This window comes from Ranitomeya imitator, chromosome 4, assembly GCF_032444005.1.
Source record: "Ranitomeya imitator isolate aRanImi1 chromosome 4, aRanImi1.pri, whole genome shotgun sequence".
Classification (NCBI taxonomy): Eukaryota; Metazoa; Chordata; class Amphibia; order Anura; family Dendrobatidae; genus Ranitomeya; species Ranitomeya imitator.
The window spans coordinates 427286746-427301244 of record NC_091285.1 but is presented as its reverse complement, the minus strand read 5'-3'; the positions used below and the strand labels follow the sequence as shown (position 1 = coordinate 427301244).

General features: G+C 39.9%; 1 protein-coding gene across 3 annotated transcripts in view; it reads left to right on the top strand.

The window, feature by feature from the left end:
• GOLGB1 (golgin B1) overlaps nucleotides 1-13551 on the top strand; it is a 49735-nt gene extending 36184 nt beyond the window's left edge. For all 3 annotated transcript variants that reach the window (XM_069765507.1, XM_069765506.1, XM_069765505.1), the window contains 7 exons: nucleotides 62-1850; nucleotides 3921-4061; nucleotides 4692-4823; nucleotides 5600-5694; nucleotides 6541-6666; nucleotides 8435-8525; nucleotides 9180-13551. In XM_069765507.1, coding sequence (XP_069621608.1) covers nucleotides 62-1850; nucleotides 3921-4061; nucleotides 4692-4823; nucleotides 5600-5694; nucleotides 6541-6666; nucleotides 8435-8525; nucleotides 9180-9311 — 2506 coding nt within the window. In that variant the 3' untranslated portion in view covers nucleotides 9312-13551. The remainder of the gene's footprint in view (nucleotides 1-61; nucleotides 1851-3920; nucleotides 4062-4691; nucleotides 4824-5599; nucleotides 5695-6540; nucleotides 6667-8434; nucleotides 8526-9179) is intronic.
• Nucleotides 13552-14499: the final 948 nt, after the last annotated feature.

Sequence of the window (14499 nt, the reverse complement as noted above, 5' to 3'; positions counted from 1 at the left end):
TATGCCTTTAAAGTAATTTTTACTTATTCCTCTTTCATCTATTGTACCTTTTTATTTCCAGAATTCACACAGAGAATAAGGAACTTGTCACAAACCAGCAGACAGAAACTGAAGTCCACCTAAAAATGAGAGACTCTCTGTTGGAGGAGAAGGCAATTCTTTCATCCTCTTTGGAGGAAGAGCAGAAGATGCACAGTACCTGTCTGCAGGAACTGAAACTGCGTACCCAGGAAGCAAATGATCGTCAGAATCAGTTGGATGCCCTTGAAATAAAAGTAAACCAGATTACATCTGAAAATCGGAACCTTTTGGAAGCATTAAAAAGATTAGAGACAGAAGTCCAAAACTGGAAGTTGCATAATGAGCAGATTCAGAGTGATCTTCAGGCTTCCAAATCTTTGACAGAAAAGTTGCACAAAGAATTGGAGCAAAAGGAGCAAGATGTGGTGCGGCTGTTAAATTCACACGATGAAGCTGTGAGTACAGCCGTTAATGAGCTGCAAGATGTACATGCTATCGAATGCAAGACTTTGCAAGATAGACTTAAAGAAACTGAGAAAGAGACATTAGACATGCAGGACAAATTAAAACAATTAAAGACTCAATTAAAAACTTCGCAAGACGAGGTTGGCCAAACTAAAGGTCAACTAGACTCCTTTACTAAGTCTATGTGCTCACTACAGGAGGAGAGAGAACGTGTATTAGGTGACTATCAACAGTTGGAGCAGCGCCATCTTGATGCAATTCTTGCCAAAGATGGTCTAATTCAAGAGGCAGCAGCAGAGAGTAACAAGCTACGTGAAGAATTAAGGCTCCTTCGTAGTCGTACCGATGATTTAAATGCACAAAATGCTAAATTGAATGCTCAGCTGACTCGCTACCGGGAGGACTTGAAGGAGCTTATTTCATTGAAGGACTCTCAACTTAAACAGCTTCTGGGTGAAAAATTGCAGGAGATTGAAAGGCTAAGACATGAGCAAAGTAACCAAGAGCAGCAGTTGAATCAAGAAAAAGGCCAACGAGAGATTTTACAACAGGAGCTAGATGAAAGCAAGCTAGAAAAGCAAAAAATGCTGGAAGAGATTGATAACCTAAAACTCTATGTATCTCAACTGCAAACTGAAATTGGGACACAAGGAAACCAGCTTGAACAGGCCAAGGAAGAGATGCAGCATTTAAAAGATGAACTGATAAAGATGCAAACTGAGTTGACGCATTTACAAGAGGAAAGCTCTCGCATCCAATTAGAAGCAGAACAGCGAGTACAGCGTGCAGAAGATGAACTAAATAAGAAGTTAAAGAGCATGCAGCATGATACTGGAGTCTTGCGTAACGAGACAGAAACAGCAGAGGAACGAGTAGCCGAGCTTGCAAGAGATCTTATGGAATCGGAACAGCGATTGCTAACTGCAAATGAAGAAATATCTGGTCTAAAAGCTCAGCTACAGTCATTTGGAGGCTCAATGAGGTCTTTGCAGGACAGTCATGATTTAGCTCAGGAAGAAATACAGAGACTGCAGGAGCAACTGACAGAAGTATCTGTCCTGAATACAGAGCTTAGTTCTGTAAACTCAGAAAAGGCCAGCCTCACCACTATGTTATCTGAAAGCAAGGAAAAGCAATATGACTTGGAAAAGCAGCTTAATGATATAACTTATACTTTACAATCAAGGGAAGAAGAAATGTCTAGGATCACATCTGAACTTCACATCTCGCAGACACAGATACAAGATATGTCCAAGGCAATGGCTGGTCTGCAGGAAGATCATCACAGATTGCAGAGCACCTTGAAGGCCCCACGCAAAGAAACTGAAAGACGTCTGCAGAGTCCTTTTCAAACAGAAGTAAAGGTATGGTAGAAAACCAGAAAATAACAGTACTTTGATCTTGTAAAAGAAAAGTGGACTTGGAATAATGAAAGTTACTAAAAGTACATATAGTAGAATGCAGAGAAAGTTGAAAAGAGATAATGTGCCTCTGTCAAAAAATGCACTCCATGGACATTTTTGGCGGAGAGGTGCATAACAGTTGTGAGAAACTACTCTTAATGATTTAGGCACATTTTACTCCAGCGCTACCTTCATTAAGAATGGCATAAAAAACACCAGTCTTAAAAGACAATGGGTCCAATTCGTTATTTTAGGCTTTATACTTGTACTACAGAGACATTTATTTTGATGAATTTTCCAGGCGAGTTTAGCCATATTTTGTCCCACCCAAACCTCACTCCCTTCGATGAAGCTATCAGTGCTAATATAAAACATTTTCTAAGATTTCAAGTCATTTTATGGTACAAAACTGGTGAAAGCCACCTTAATAAAAAGATGAAATGTGTTGGATAAACTGGTCGAGAAAATGGGAGGATTCTTAGTGTCCTTGGTCAAGACCAAGTAGACCGGAGAAAAATCTATTTGGCTCATCCATGTTAGTAGAAATTAGCATTGACCGAAGAGCAATTGTATAAAACCAATACACTATATAATAGCCTTTAAAATATTATATTCATGAGTTTTGCTTTTAATCCCTTAATGACCGCCGATACCCCTTTTAACAGCGGTAATTAAGGGTACTTATGCCTCAGAGCTGGTTTTTAATGGCGCTGAGAAATAAGTGTATAGCAACCCCTCAACCTAGAGTCGGAATTTCTCCGGGGTCTCAGATACCGATTGGTATATGAGACCCAAGAGAACATGATTCGGGTCGGTTTTTACCGACCTCAGTGCTGCTATCGCTGTTAACCGATTAACGGTGACCACAAAAAAAAGTCTGATTTCCCTCCCCCAACCCTCCCCCGTACCTCTGATGTCCTTGAAATTCCCCATGATGTCCACCCGCATGAAATAAAACCTCCCTTTATCACCCCCTTAGTTAAGTAAAAATGATGAAATAAAAAAAAAATACATTTATTTCCATTTCTCCATTAGGGTTAGAGTTGGGGTTAAAGTGAGTTGGGGTTAGGGTTTGAGTTAGAATTGGGGGGTTTCCACTGTTTAGGTACATCAGGGGGTCTCCAAACGTGACCTGGCAATTTTGCGTTCAAAAAGTCAAACGGTGCTCACTCCCTTCTGAGCCCTGCCATGCACCCAAACAGTGGCTTTTCCCCACATATGGGGTATCGGCGTACTTGGGAGAAATTGCACAACAAATTTTGTGGTCCATTTTCTCCTGATTCCCTTGTGAAAATTTAAAAAAAAAATTGGTTCCAAAGTAAATTTTTTGTGAAAAAGGTAAAATGTTCATTTTTTCCTTTTATATTGCTTTAGTTCCCGTGAAGCACCTGAAGGGTTAATAAACTTCTTAAATGTGGTGTTGCGCACCTTGAGGACTGCAGTTTTTACAATGGTGTCACTTTTGGGTATTTTCTGTTACATTGAGGTAGTCCCTAAAAAAATGGTTTTGCAAATTTTGTTGGAAAAATGAGAAATTGCTGTTCAACTTTTAACGCTTATAACGTCCTAACAAAAAAAAAATTGTTTTCAAGATTTTGCTGATGTAAAGTTGACATGTGGTTTTTGCCAAACTTCCATTTTTTTTCATAAATAAACGCAAGTTATATCAAAGAAAATTTATGGCTAACATGAAGTACAATATGTCACGAAAAAAACATTCTCAATCTGTGACATCCGTTGAAGCGTTCCAGAGTTATAACCTCATAAAGTGATAGTGGTCAGAATTGTAAAAATTGGCTTGGTCATTAAGTACTAAATTGCCTCTGTCACTAAGGGGTTAAAGACGTTAATGTACAAAGTATTGAAGTCCTCGGGGGAGTTAGTAGTTCTGCCTAGTGCAGGGCCTGAGTGGATGAAGCTTGACACTGGGATTCTCTTTGGTACTTTGAATGTGTTTCTCACTGCCCTTCCATGACCGTAGACGTGCTCCACGAAGCAAGAAGACCGTAATTCATGCAATTCATCTTTCAGATCTCTAGTAATGAGGCTAAGGACTCAGTTGAAGAGCTTCAAAAGATGCAGACAGAGGTGCAAAACTTGCACACCCAGCTCAGTGAAACGCTTACACAAGTGCACCATAAGGAACTCCGGATCCAACAGCTAAACTCAAAGGTCAGATATGAAATGACTTTTGATGTTAAAAAGTATTTCCATTTATTTGTTCATGGCACTTACACAAAACAAGTCATCAGATTATGTCCCGTGATTTTACAATCTTTGTCTCTACTGTCAATAGCAAAAAAAATGTACTAGCCTACTAAAATTGTATTTTTTTTTTTGGAAATGCATTTTCATAAATTTGTCTTTTAATAGTCCATTACCTATAATTTCTACGCATAACTGAACAATGAACACTCACATCGGTAACTGCTTCAACTACTTGCTTAAGTTTGGTAGTAATTCTTGTTTTGCTATCCGATATATTGGCCTTTTTGAAGGTCATCTTCAGATAACTGCCAGTCGATCGCAAAGTCACGGTGGCTGAGAGACTTATACACTTGTCATAACCAATGTGACAGCACTTCCTAGAAAACAATAGTTAAAAAGCCCTATTACAATTGAGTAAAAATGCCATTTTTTCTGTAAGAAACCCAGTTGCCTGACTTCATGTAACACACAAAGTGCTATGTACAATTTAAAGTGTTGAGTAGAAATCCTCTTGAAGAGTTTCTGTGAATTGCTGGACTATTATGCCTTTGACTTCTTGTCTTTGCCTCTTATAATTGTGTTTTTTCTTTGCAGCTTTCTCAGATATTTGAAGAGAAGAATGCTTTATCTCTGCAATTGCGTGGCAGCAACCAGCACCTGCGAGATGCTAATGGTCGCTGTTCATCTCTTGAACGACAACTTCAAGAATTACAGCAGAAGAACTTGGTAAAAAATGCCAACATTTCTTAAAAACACCAATACAACATTTAATAGTTAAAAAGGGAGTAGAAAAATTGTAAAGAATCTAGTTCACAGTTGAAAATGATGTGCTGGACAAAGCCAAAGTCCTTAATGAATATCTATCTGAAGCCATTTTCTTAAAGGGTTATTGCTACCATGGCCAGAAAAAGGCATATCTCTTTGATATACGCTTACCAAATTGTCTGCACAGATCCTGCTAGCCATATCGGAATTAACAAGCAGCCTAAAGTGTGTGGGGTATAACCAGGGCTGTGGAGTCGGTAAGCTAAACCTCAGACTCCACAATTTCCGTGACTCCGCCTCCACTGCACTGGTCACTACTGAGCATGTGCATAAAGTGCAGCACAGATTCATCTCTAAAAGCCGAGATCCTTAGATCAGGAGCAGAACTGACATTTTAAAGGACATTTCATAACTTTCCCAACTTTTTATGAAAAAACATTTACATCACATCCTGCATTGTACTGCTGTACCCAATGTATTATATATTTTAGGAGTCTGAGTCAGTCCGTTTTATACCGACTCCACCAAAATGGACTCCCGACTCAGACTCAACAGCCCTGGGTACAACTCAATGCTTTAACGGTAGAAATCGGACAGGTTGGATGTCGACATCCCTGATCGCTTGTTTTCGACTGATCCTTGTCTGCATGTGATGTCTGGGGAGGTTGTTTTTATTTGTAGAGAGACAGCTTGAATTTGGATCCGTATTGTTATAATCTTCTTACTGTATAATGTAGGAAGCTTTGCCAAGTGATTCAGCCCCTGGAGCCCCACAGGAGAAGAAGGAACCTCAGAGCGAGACTGATCAGCAACTGCTGGAACTACATGAAAGGTGGGTTGTTCCTCATTAGCACATCATTCACACTGTATGGCCAATATACAAGACTGTATGTACTGTTCTGTGCATTCTATTTATTCTGTTAAGGACCAGGTGATTTTTAGTTTTTGCACTTGCGTTTTTTTTTACCTCCCCGTCTTCCAGGAGCTATAACTTTGGGAGATAAAGAACTGTGTTTAATTAGGGGGAAAAAAATGTAATTCTGGCACTGTTTTCTTGTTTTCATAGCGTTCATTGTCCAATTCCGGTATTTCAGTTGTGTATTGTGTTTTTTTTTTTTGTCATTCATGGTGTTAACCGAGTTATTTAATTGTATATTATGCTAGAATAGATTTTTACAGATGTGGTGATATCACATATTATTTTTAATGGTGTGGGAGGGGAAAGGGGCTGACTCAGATTTTTATCCTTTTTTTCATTTTTTTAAGCTTTATAATGTATTGCAGTATTCAGAAAACTCAAGGCCTCAAAGGAATCTCAGCTGCAGGTTGGCCTTTATAGATGTGACATCATGGCAAGTTTGGAGGTCTTCAGCAGACTCCCGCCTGCCATGGCACAACCCATCAGTACCCCGGGATGCAGGCTCTGAAAGAGGATCTCTCATGTGAAAAATCATTATTAACCTGCTGATATGAATTAGGCGCATGTTTTAACACATATTCGTTTTTTAGTTTCAGAGATTTGACCCCAAATTTTCCAACCAGGAAAGTAATTTTTAAGCACTAGTTGTAAATGTGCTAATTTTTTTTCTTATCTGAAAAGTATTTGAAACTCATCTGTGTTCTTTTTTTTTTTTTTTAATCACTTTCATTCTATATTTAATATTGTCTCTATACACAGGTATTTGGAAATAAAGCAGCAGAATACTGAACAAGAGCAAGTGAGGTCGGTTCTGGAACAACAACTGAGAGAAGAGCGACAGAGATCAGAGTGCCGGATTCAGGAACTAGAGGAAAATCTGAGCATGTGAGTACAATACGAAGAAGAAATAATGGGCCCCTGGCAAGAACAATACATGGGGCCTCTGCAGTCCAGTAGCACTTCCTAATGCATAATTCCAATTGCTTTGCAGGTGGTATTGGGCCCCCTTAGCTCTTGCATCGGTTTCAAAAATGATATGTCCGCCCCTGATACTAATAACAAATGCAAAAAAAAAGAATGCAATAGAAAGTGACCATTAATTTTTGCTGTGTAAGAATTAAAGATTCCAGCATCCGCAGTAGTATGACAAAATGCTAAAACCTAACTTTTAATGCGTAAATTTAAAAATGTTTAAGAACAAACATGTTAATAAAAAAAAGGGGGAGTGGTGGGGGTGTACAAGAGGAGGGACAGGTTGCCAAGTTTCAAGCTAGCAGCTCTTAGTTCTGACTAGGACTAGGTCAGGACTAACCGTTTCTAGCTTGAAACGTGCCGACCCGTGTCCCCATCCCCAACGCCCACCCTTTTTTTATTAGCCTGTTTGTTCTTATACACTTTAACATTTATGCAGTAAAAGTCATGTTTTAACATACTTCTGCGGATGCTGGAATCTTTCATCCTTCTGCTGCTCTCTGCCAGAAGCCGGTCTGGAGTCAGTGTGCTGCACTTTTTTGATGGGAGGTAATTATTTCCACACTTGGTGAGCTCAACTTCCCACTTCCTCATATTTTTATATTGATTTTTGCCATTTTACACCAGCTCCAACACTCCAGGGAACTGGCCAATTGCTGCAGTTCTAAATCGCTAGACTCAGCCGCTTGTGAGCTAATGAGCCCAGTGATGGGTTGCAGCGGTCATGTGAGCTACAATCATGACTTCACCAATGTAGCATCTCAACAAAGAGCAGGAGCAGTATCAAAGCGATAGTGCTGGGTATGGTGATTAATGCCGAGTTTGATATTTTAATTGATAACAGAAGAGGTATATCCCCTTATTAACCACCAGTACAACGTACAACTGAGATATAAGAGAATATCATCAACCAACAGATGACAATCCAGCAGCTGTACACAATAGCTGACACCCTCCTGTATCCGTCACGATCAGTGTTGGCACCGATCATGGCATTTAGCCCCTTAGATACTGCTGTTAAAGCCGGGATCACACATACGCTAGATACGGCCGAGTTTCGCAGGTGAAAACCCAGCTCTGGCGCCAGCACTCCGGAGTGGAGCGTGCAGCCGCACAGCAGTACATGGAGCTGCACGCTCCGCTCCGGAGTGCCGGCGCCAGAGGAGGGTTTTCACCTGTGAGACTCGGCCGTATCTCGGGTATGTGTGATCCCGGCCTAATACTTACTTTGACATCTAGATGGTTAGAGAGAAATTCCTGCCAAGCTCAACGATCATAACTGATCTGCTCACTCGGTGTGATGGGTTTACAGCTGACCACATGGCAGGGCTGAAACAGGAGAAGGAGAAAAATCTCAACTAATGGAGCAGGTATGAAGCAGGGTAAAAAAAGGCCCATTCTGCTCAATGTTCAACAGCCAGAGTGAGAAGATCCGCTTTGCCCTCACACACTGCTGCTCTAACATTTCTCCTAATGCATGCTTTGGACAGATCACATCTAAAATATGTGACTGGGGCCATATGTGGACACCTTCTCCGAGAACCCATTAAAAACCTATCAAACCGTAATAGAGCATATAATAAACATCATCCCATATAAACATGAGATTAAACTGCGCTGGTAATGGCTTGGTATGCCATGTCTGTATTCATACAATCGCTTATCTCCTGTCTCCTTGCAGGCTGAGATCACAAGATTGGTCCGCTCCTCAGGACCCCGCACCACATGAAATGTCACTGCTGATTGAAACCCATGGGACCACAAGTGTTAAGGTAGATGCTTGGAGTAACCTTACAATTGTCTATTTTTGTCATGTCCTTCCAAAGAGTGAATGGTTTTATATTCTCTATGTTGCAGGGTTCTTTTCATAATCATAAATGGTTAAAATTGCAACACTTTTTAAAACACCTTTGTGATTTCAATGTATTAAAAATCCTCACAATGTTTAATTTTGTTTCCTGCTCATTGCCGAGGTTACTGGCCACCTCTGCAGTCTATTAGCGGTGGACAATCTCATATGCGAGGAGGGCCGTTTGTACAAGCTCTTTTGCTATAGAGCTTGTAAGAACTGCTCTGCAGATGGCTAGAACACTACAGTGCTAGTACGCTTCCTTGTTGCCACAAAGGCAAAGCTGCCTCCGCTTGCTTGTTGGAGATGGCACAGTTCGTGCGAGCAGTGCAACCATGACACTGGTCCGAACTGATCACCATCCCACCTAATGTTAAGACAACTCCTTATTAGCCATTTACTCACCCTCTTAATAATGTTTTCCAGTTAGGTAAAGTTCTACCTAATAGAATATTTTCTGCAAATACTTTTGTCAAAAGTAAATGAATGAGAATTTACATGAAAATGTGAAAAAGTTTTCCATATTTGCTGTTGATCTGTGCTTCTTTTATTCATCTTTATCTCTTCACGTCTACAGACTCGGAGCTCGTCTTTACGGAGATTTCTTCGGTTTCTCTTTTGTTCTCGAAACAAGGCACCCCTGCTCTTCTCCATTTACCTACTTGTCATCCATGCACTGCTGTTCCTGTGCTTTACTGGACACCTATGAGAGAATACACCTCCACGTGATGACCCAGGCGAACATTAGAACCTACATGCTGCATTAGATCAGGAAATTACCGAAAATCACAATTGGTGCCAATCAGTGAAGCTGTTCTGTCACATGGCTGGACCCATACAGGACATGGTGGTATTAGTTCCGGGCTACTGCACAAAAGACCCTCATCAGTGTGGGCAGAGGAGCAGGACACAAGTGTTCTCCATGATGCGTTCGCTCTCAACAAGATAATGTCCTTAGTTAGAAATGGAATCCTTCCCAGTTCACCTTTGATGCCTTCTCTGCAACCAAAAGCCTGACGTTTAGCTCCTAGTGATTTCTGGAAATCATTTACTCTTCTGGGCGTTTTATGGCCTTTCATCTGTGCTTTTCTATCAGTATGATTATATAAAAAAAAACTGAAAAATCTTTTGTGCAATTATCTGTAAATAATTTTGTATTAAGACTGTCATGTATAAATCTACATAATCTACTCCCTTTAGGGAATCTTTAAACTTATTTATTATAATTATTTCATGAAGACCATGATCATTCATTCCTATAAATGGTATATGTATTGATATCCTTTTAGTGGCTATTTGTTTTGTTTTGTTTTTTTCATCCAGGTTCGCCCTCTTCGGTTAGATTCTTCTTCCTCAGGAGGAATGTTTTATGATCGTGTCTCGTAATTTTTAATGACGAGTGTTACAGATTTGGGTCTAGGCACGTGCTACAGTACAAAAGAGCGTACAAAGCCGCAGCTGCTAGTGGTCCGTTTAGATAGGTCGATAATCTGCAAAAAAAAAGATTACTCCTGAATATTGGCTCATGCAAACGCAAAGAGGTTGTCAGTGGGTTGCAAGCATTTTGTGTAAAGTTCAGTTGTCAACCAACCAGTAAAGGCAGTAGTGTAGTGGCCCATTTACACGAGCCAATAATTGGCGAACGAGCGTTCGTAGATTTCAGATGTAATCGGGTGATTAGATTTTTATACATGGACAAAAATCATTATCGGCAGCATATGAATCCTTGTAAACTAGGGTTACACAACCTGTGGCTTGGGGGGCACATGCCGCCCACTAATGCGCTCAGCCATCTGCATAGTATCTGGTCACATTTATTTTCCATGTCATGGAGAAGACCATTTGCACCATTAGGACGGGTAATTACAAATGACGTGCTGTGTGGTCATGTCTCGGACAGCCATATTTTAGAATATGTGAGCCATGATTCCTAAAGAACAGAAGAGCATAGATAAGGTGAAGGAATAGCCATGCAGGAGCTCCGCTATATTCATTGTACCTTTTGGGAGAAGGGAAGCGCTGTTTCAGCATCTGGCACATACAATGCAGTGAGCTGTATGGACGGTCTCTTCCTTTACGCACAGTAAACCCCTCTGTCTTCCTGATAGGTGGGAGCCCAATAAATGAAACCTGCACCTAGTAGATATTTATGGCACATACTTTTAATGCATATTACAAGTATCCTAAGGCAGTACGTTGCCAGATCAGACTGCTAGCATGGTCCGTAACATTACCAATCTGGCCCTTGACCTCAAAAATGTTGCACTTTCCTGGTCTAGACAGATGATGTGCTGCCGATAACATGCCCGGTGTTTGGGGACAGAACAATTGCTAATACGATCGTTCTGTCCCCGTCATTGCTCGTCAAGCCAGTGTAAGCAAACAAGCACCAAACTACTCGTGTATAGTCGATCAGCGCTCGTTACTGGCCTGACACAAGTCCATGTAAATCGACCATTGCTCCAGAGGATCGCACTGCTTTGAAATATATCTGATTACAGCTTTATAAATTTTATTATGTGTAATAACCAAATATTCGAGGCTTCCGGTCAGCAAGCTGAAGGTTTGTTGTTATTCGTGACCCCTACTTAACTGGTATTTTTAGTAGAAAGGAAACTGTGGGCTTTTATTGGACCTCGTGTATCAAATCACTTGCTGACCATAGCAGCCAATCAGAATGTGGCTTTTATAATCCTGAAAGCGTCTGATAAGTAAGAAAAGGTGGGTTCTTATTGGTTACTATGAACATTACGCTTTCTACTGTAATGTGGTAACATTTCTGTGGGCTTTACCCTAAACGGCATTTACCTTTTGGGTTCTTGGTGCACTTTAAAAGCCGCACTGTGACAAGGGTTAAGAAGCCGATGTCATATTGCAGGTACGCCATTGTAACAGCTTACATGGGATTATCTTAGCTGTGTACTATGAGGTTTACCTTCTGCACGAAGTCTTGTGTGTATGCTGTATTCATGTTTGCATCGTTCTTCATGCACTTGAACACTTTCCACTTCACAGAACTTAAATGGCATTAAGCCCTTTGCAACCATTTTTTTTATTTGTTGTCCCATTGCATCTTAAATAAAAATTTTAGTAACCTTGCAATAAGTCTTGATTAAAAAATGCTCTCGGCAGACTTAGGCATTTTCATGGCAAAAGATTGTGCTGTCTTACTCTATTCCAATTGTTGCCAAGCTCACACTTACATGGTCAGTACGCTTCCAAGAATTAGGGCACAGATGCAAGGGTCAGACTACACTGGGTTTGATTGTAGTCTGTTACCATGGAGACGTATAGGTATATATCCAGTATTAACTGTATGATCAAAACAAATGGATATTTTTAATCAAGACACATTGCAATGTTACTTCAAATCTATTGCCACTTTTGGGCTGTCTCTGGATGGCAGTTCAACCGTTTTTCAGTAAACAAAGATACACTGCATCATGGGAAAAAGTGGTGCTGTTTCTGGACTAAAACAAAAAGTATACAGCACTATGCAAGTGTTTTAGGCAGGTGTGGGAATAAAATTCTGCAAAGTCAAAATACTTTTTAAAAAAATAGTGCTAATAGTTTGCATTTTAATGATTCATAAAAACTAAGTGAATGAAATAAGAGAAACCTAAATCAAATCAATGGTGTGACCAGCCTTTTGCCTTTAAAACAACATCAAATCATCAATTCTTTTAGGTACACTTGTACACCGCTTTTGAAGGAACTGAGCAGACATGTTGTGCCAAACATCTTGGAGAACTAACCACAGAACTTCTGTGGATGTAAACTTGTGCAGATGTTTGTCTCTTCATGTAATCCCACACAGACTCTCTGATGTTGAGATCGGAGATCTGTCTGGGCCAAATCATCACTTTCAGGACTCCTTGTTATTCTTTACGCTAAAAACAGTTCTTGAAGACATTGGCTGTATGTTTGGGGTGACTGTCCTACTGCAGAATAAACTTGGAGCCAATCGGATTCCTCCCTAATGGTACTATATTATTAAGTAGCTACCGGTATTTCTTAGCATTTAGAGCTCCAAGAAATTGACATAATTGAGGTGTGTTGAACCTGTGGTCAGCCAAGGAAACTTATATGTAAATGTAAGGAGGCATCTGATTTAGCTCCAAATTTATTCTGCAGCAGGAAAATAGTCCCAAACATATAGCAAATGCGATTAAGAACGATCTTCAGCGTAAACAAGAAAAATGAGTCCTAGAAGTGATATGACCTCCACAGAACCCTGATCTCAATATTATCGAGTCTGTGTGTGATTACATGAAGAGATGGATTGTTCAAGCCTATAACCACAGATCTGTGGTTATTTCTTTAAGATATTTGGAACAACCTCCCTCCCTAGTTATTTCAAAAACCTTGTATAAGTGTTCCTAGAAGAATTGTTTCTTTGATGCTATTTTGAAGGCAAAAGAGGTCACACCAAATATTGCTGTGATTTACATTTCTCTTTTGTTCATTTTAATTTTTTTCAGTTAATAGTCTTGTTTTTTAAAGGATTTTTACTTTGTTGCATTTTTTTCTACACCTGTCTACAACTTTTTGCACAGTGCTGTAAATTCCTTTTCCTAACTATGTTCATTATTTGTGCATCAGATTTTTAAGTACTCCTTACTTTTGATTTGATGCTTAGTTTTCCAGTGTTATGATGCATTCATAGCCCTTTTTACGGTCAGCTTGCCTCCAACCAAGGGTTGACAGTGAATTTTTTCCCTTTATCAACACTGAATTTCTTACGAAATTATTTATACTTGTTTATATGGACAATATTCTATCTGATGTGTAATAAGAGTGCAATGCAATGGTTTAATTTACTTGATTGAGGGATTTGATATCCTCTTAGTTACAAAATCAGAGACTGTACAGCTTTGATATCATTTCTATGTTTCAAAAACAAACTGTAATGTGGTATAATGTAAATTAATAAAATTCCGTTAATCCAAGCTCTAACTCAGACTTTTTCTAATGCAAACTATCTCATTTTTATGAGCCTTGACGAGAAGACCAGATTTGGGAAAAACCTGAAACGTAACATTTAAAAGGGTTGTCCACTACTCTAGCAAATCCTTTTCAATCATTCTATTTCTGCCATGTCTCTAATGTCCAAAGCAGGTGAGAGTAAAGTGGCCACTTACTGGCTGCAGGGCTCACGCGACATAAAATAAATGTCACAGGAGACCAGGTGCCAAAATGGCTGGAACTGTGATGACACCAGAGATACAAATAGCGGCTATTATTTTACATGGGGGAAACATTGATTGAGAAGGGTATTATGAGTAGTGGAAACCCCCTTTATTGCTTCTCTTTGTATGATTATACACACACACAACCTCTCATTCCATAATGTATGAGCGGGCACGGACTGGGGCTGAAATTCAGCCCTGGCAATTGAAATCACACAGGCCCATGCTGTCAGCGTTCCCAAGCACCAGATGGGATTTATTACTAATGTTACCCTAGATCAGTGTTCCCCAACTCTGGTCCTCAAGAGCCACCAACAGGTCATGTTTTCAGTATTTCCTTAGTATTGCACAGGTGATAATTGCATCACCTGCACAGGCAATACTTCGATCACCTGTGCAATACTAAGGAAATCCTGAAAACATGACCTGTTACCAATACTCCATTTATTTCAAGAATGTTTTACTTTGACATAGTAAACGAGGTATTTGAATGAGTTGGTGTACCCTAGATGGGCAAAATTAATGGGACACCTGTGTGACATTACACCTGCCGAAGCTTTTGACATCACATTCTAAATCCTTAGGCATCGTTATGGAGTTGTCCCTTCCTCTTTTTGCAGCTTTAACAGCTCTTGGTGTTCTACAAGATTTTGGAGGGTGCCTATGGGAGTTTTACTCATTCATCATGAAAAGTAGTTGTGACGTCAG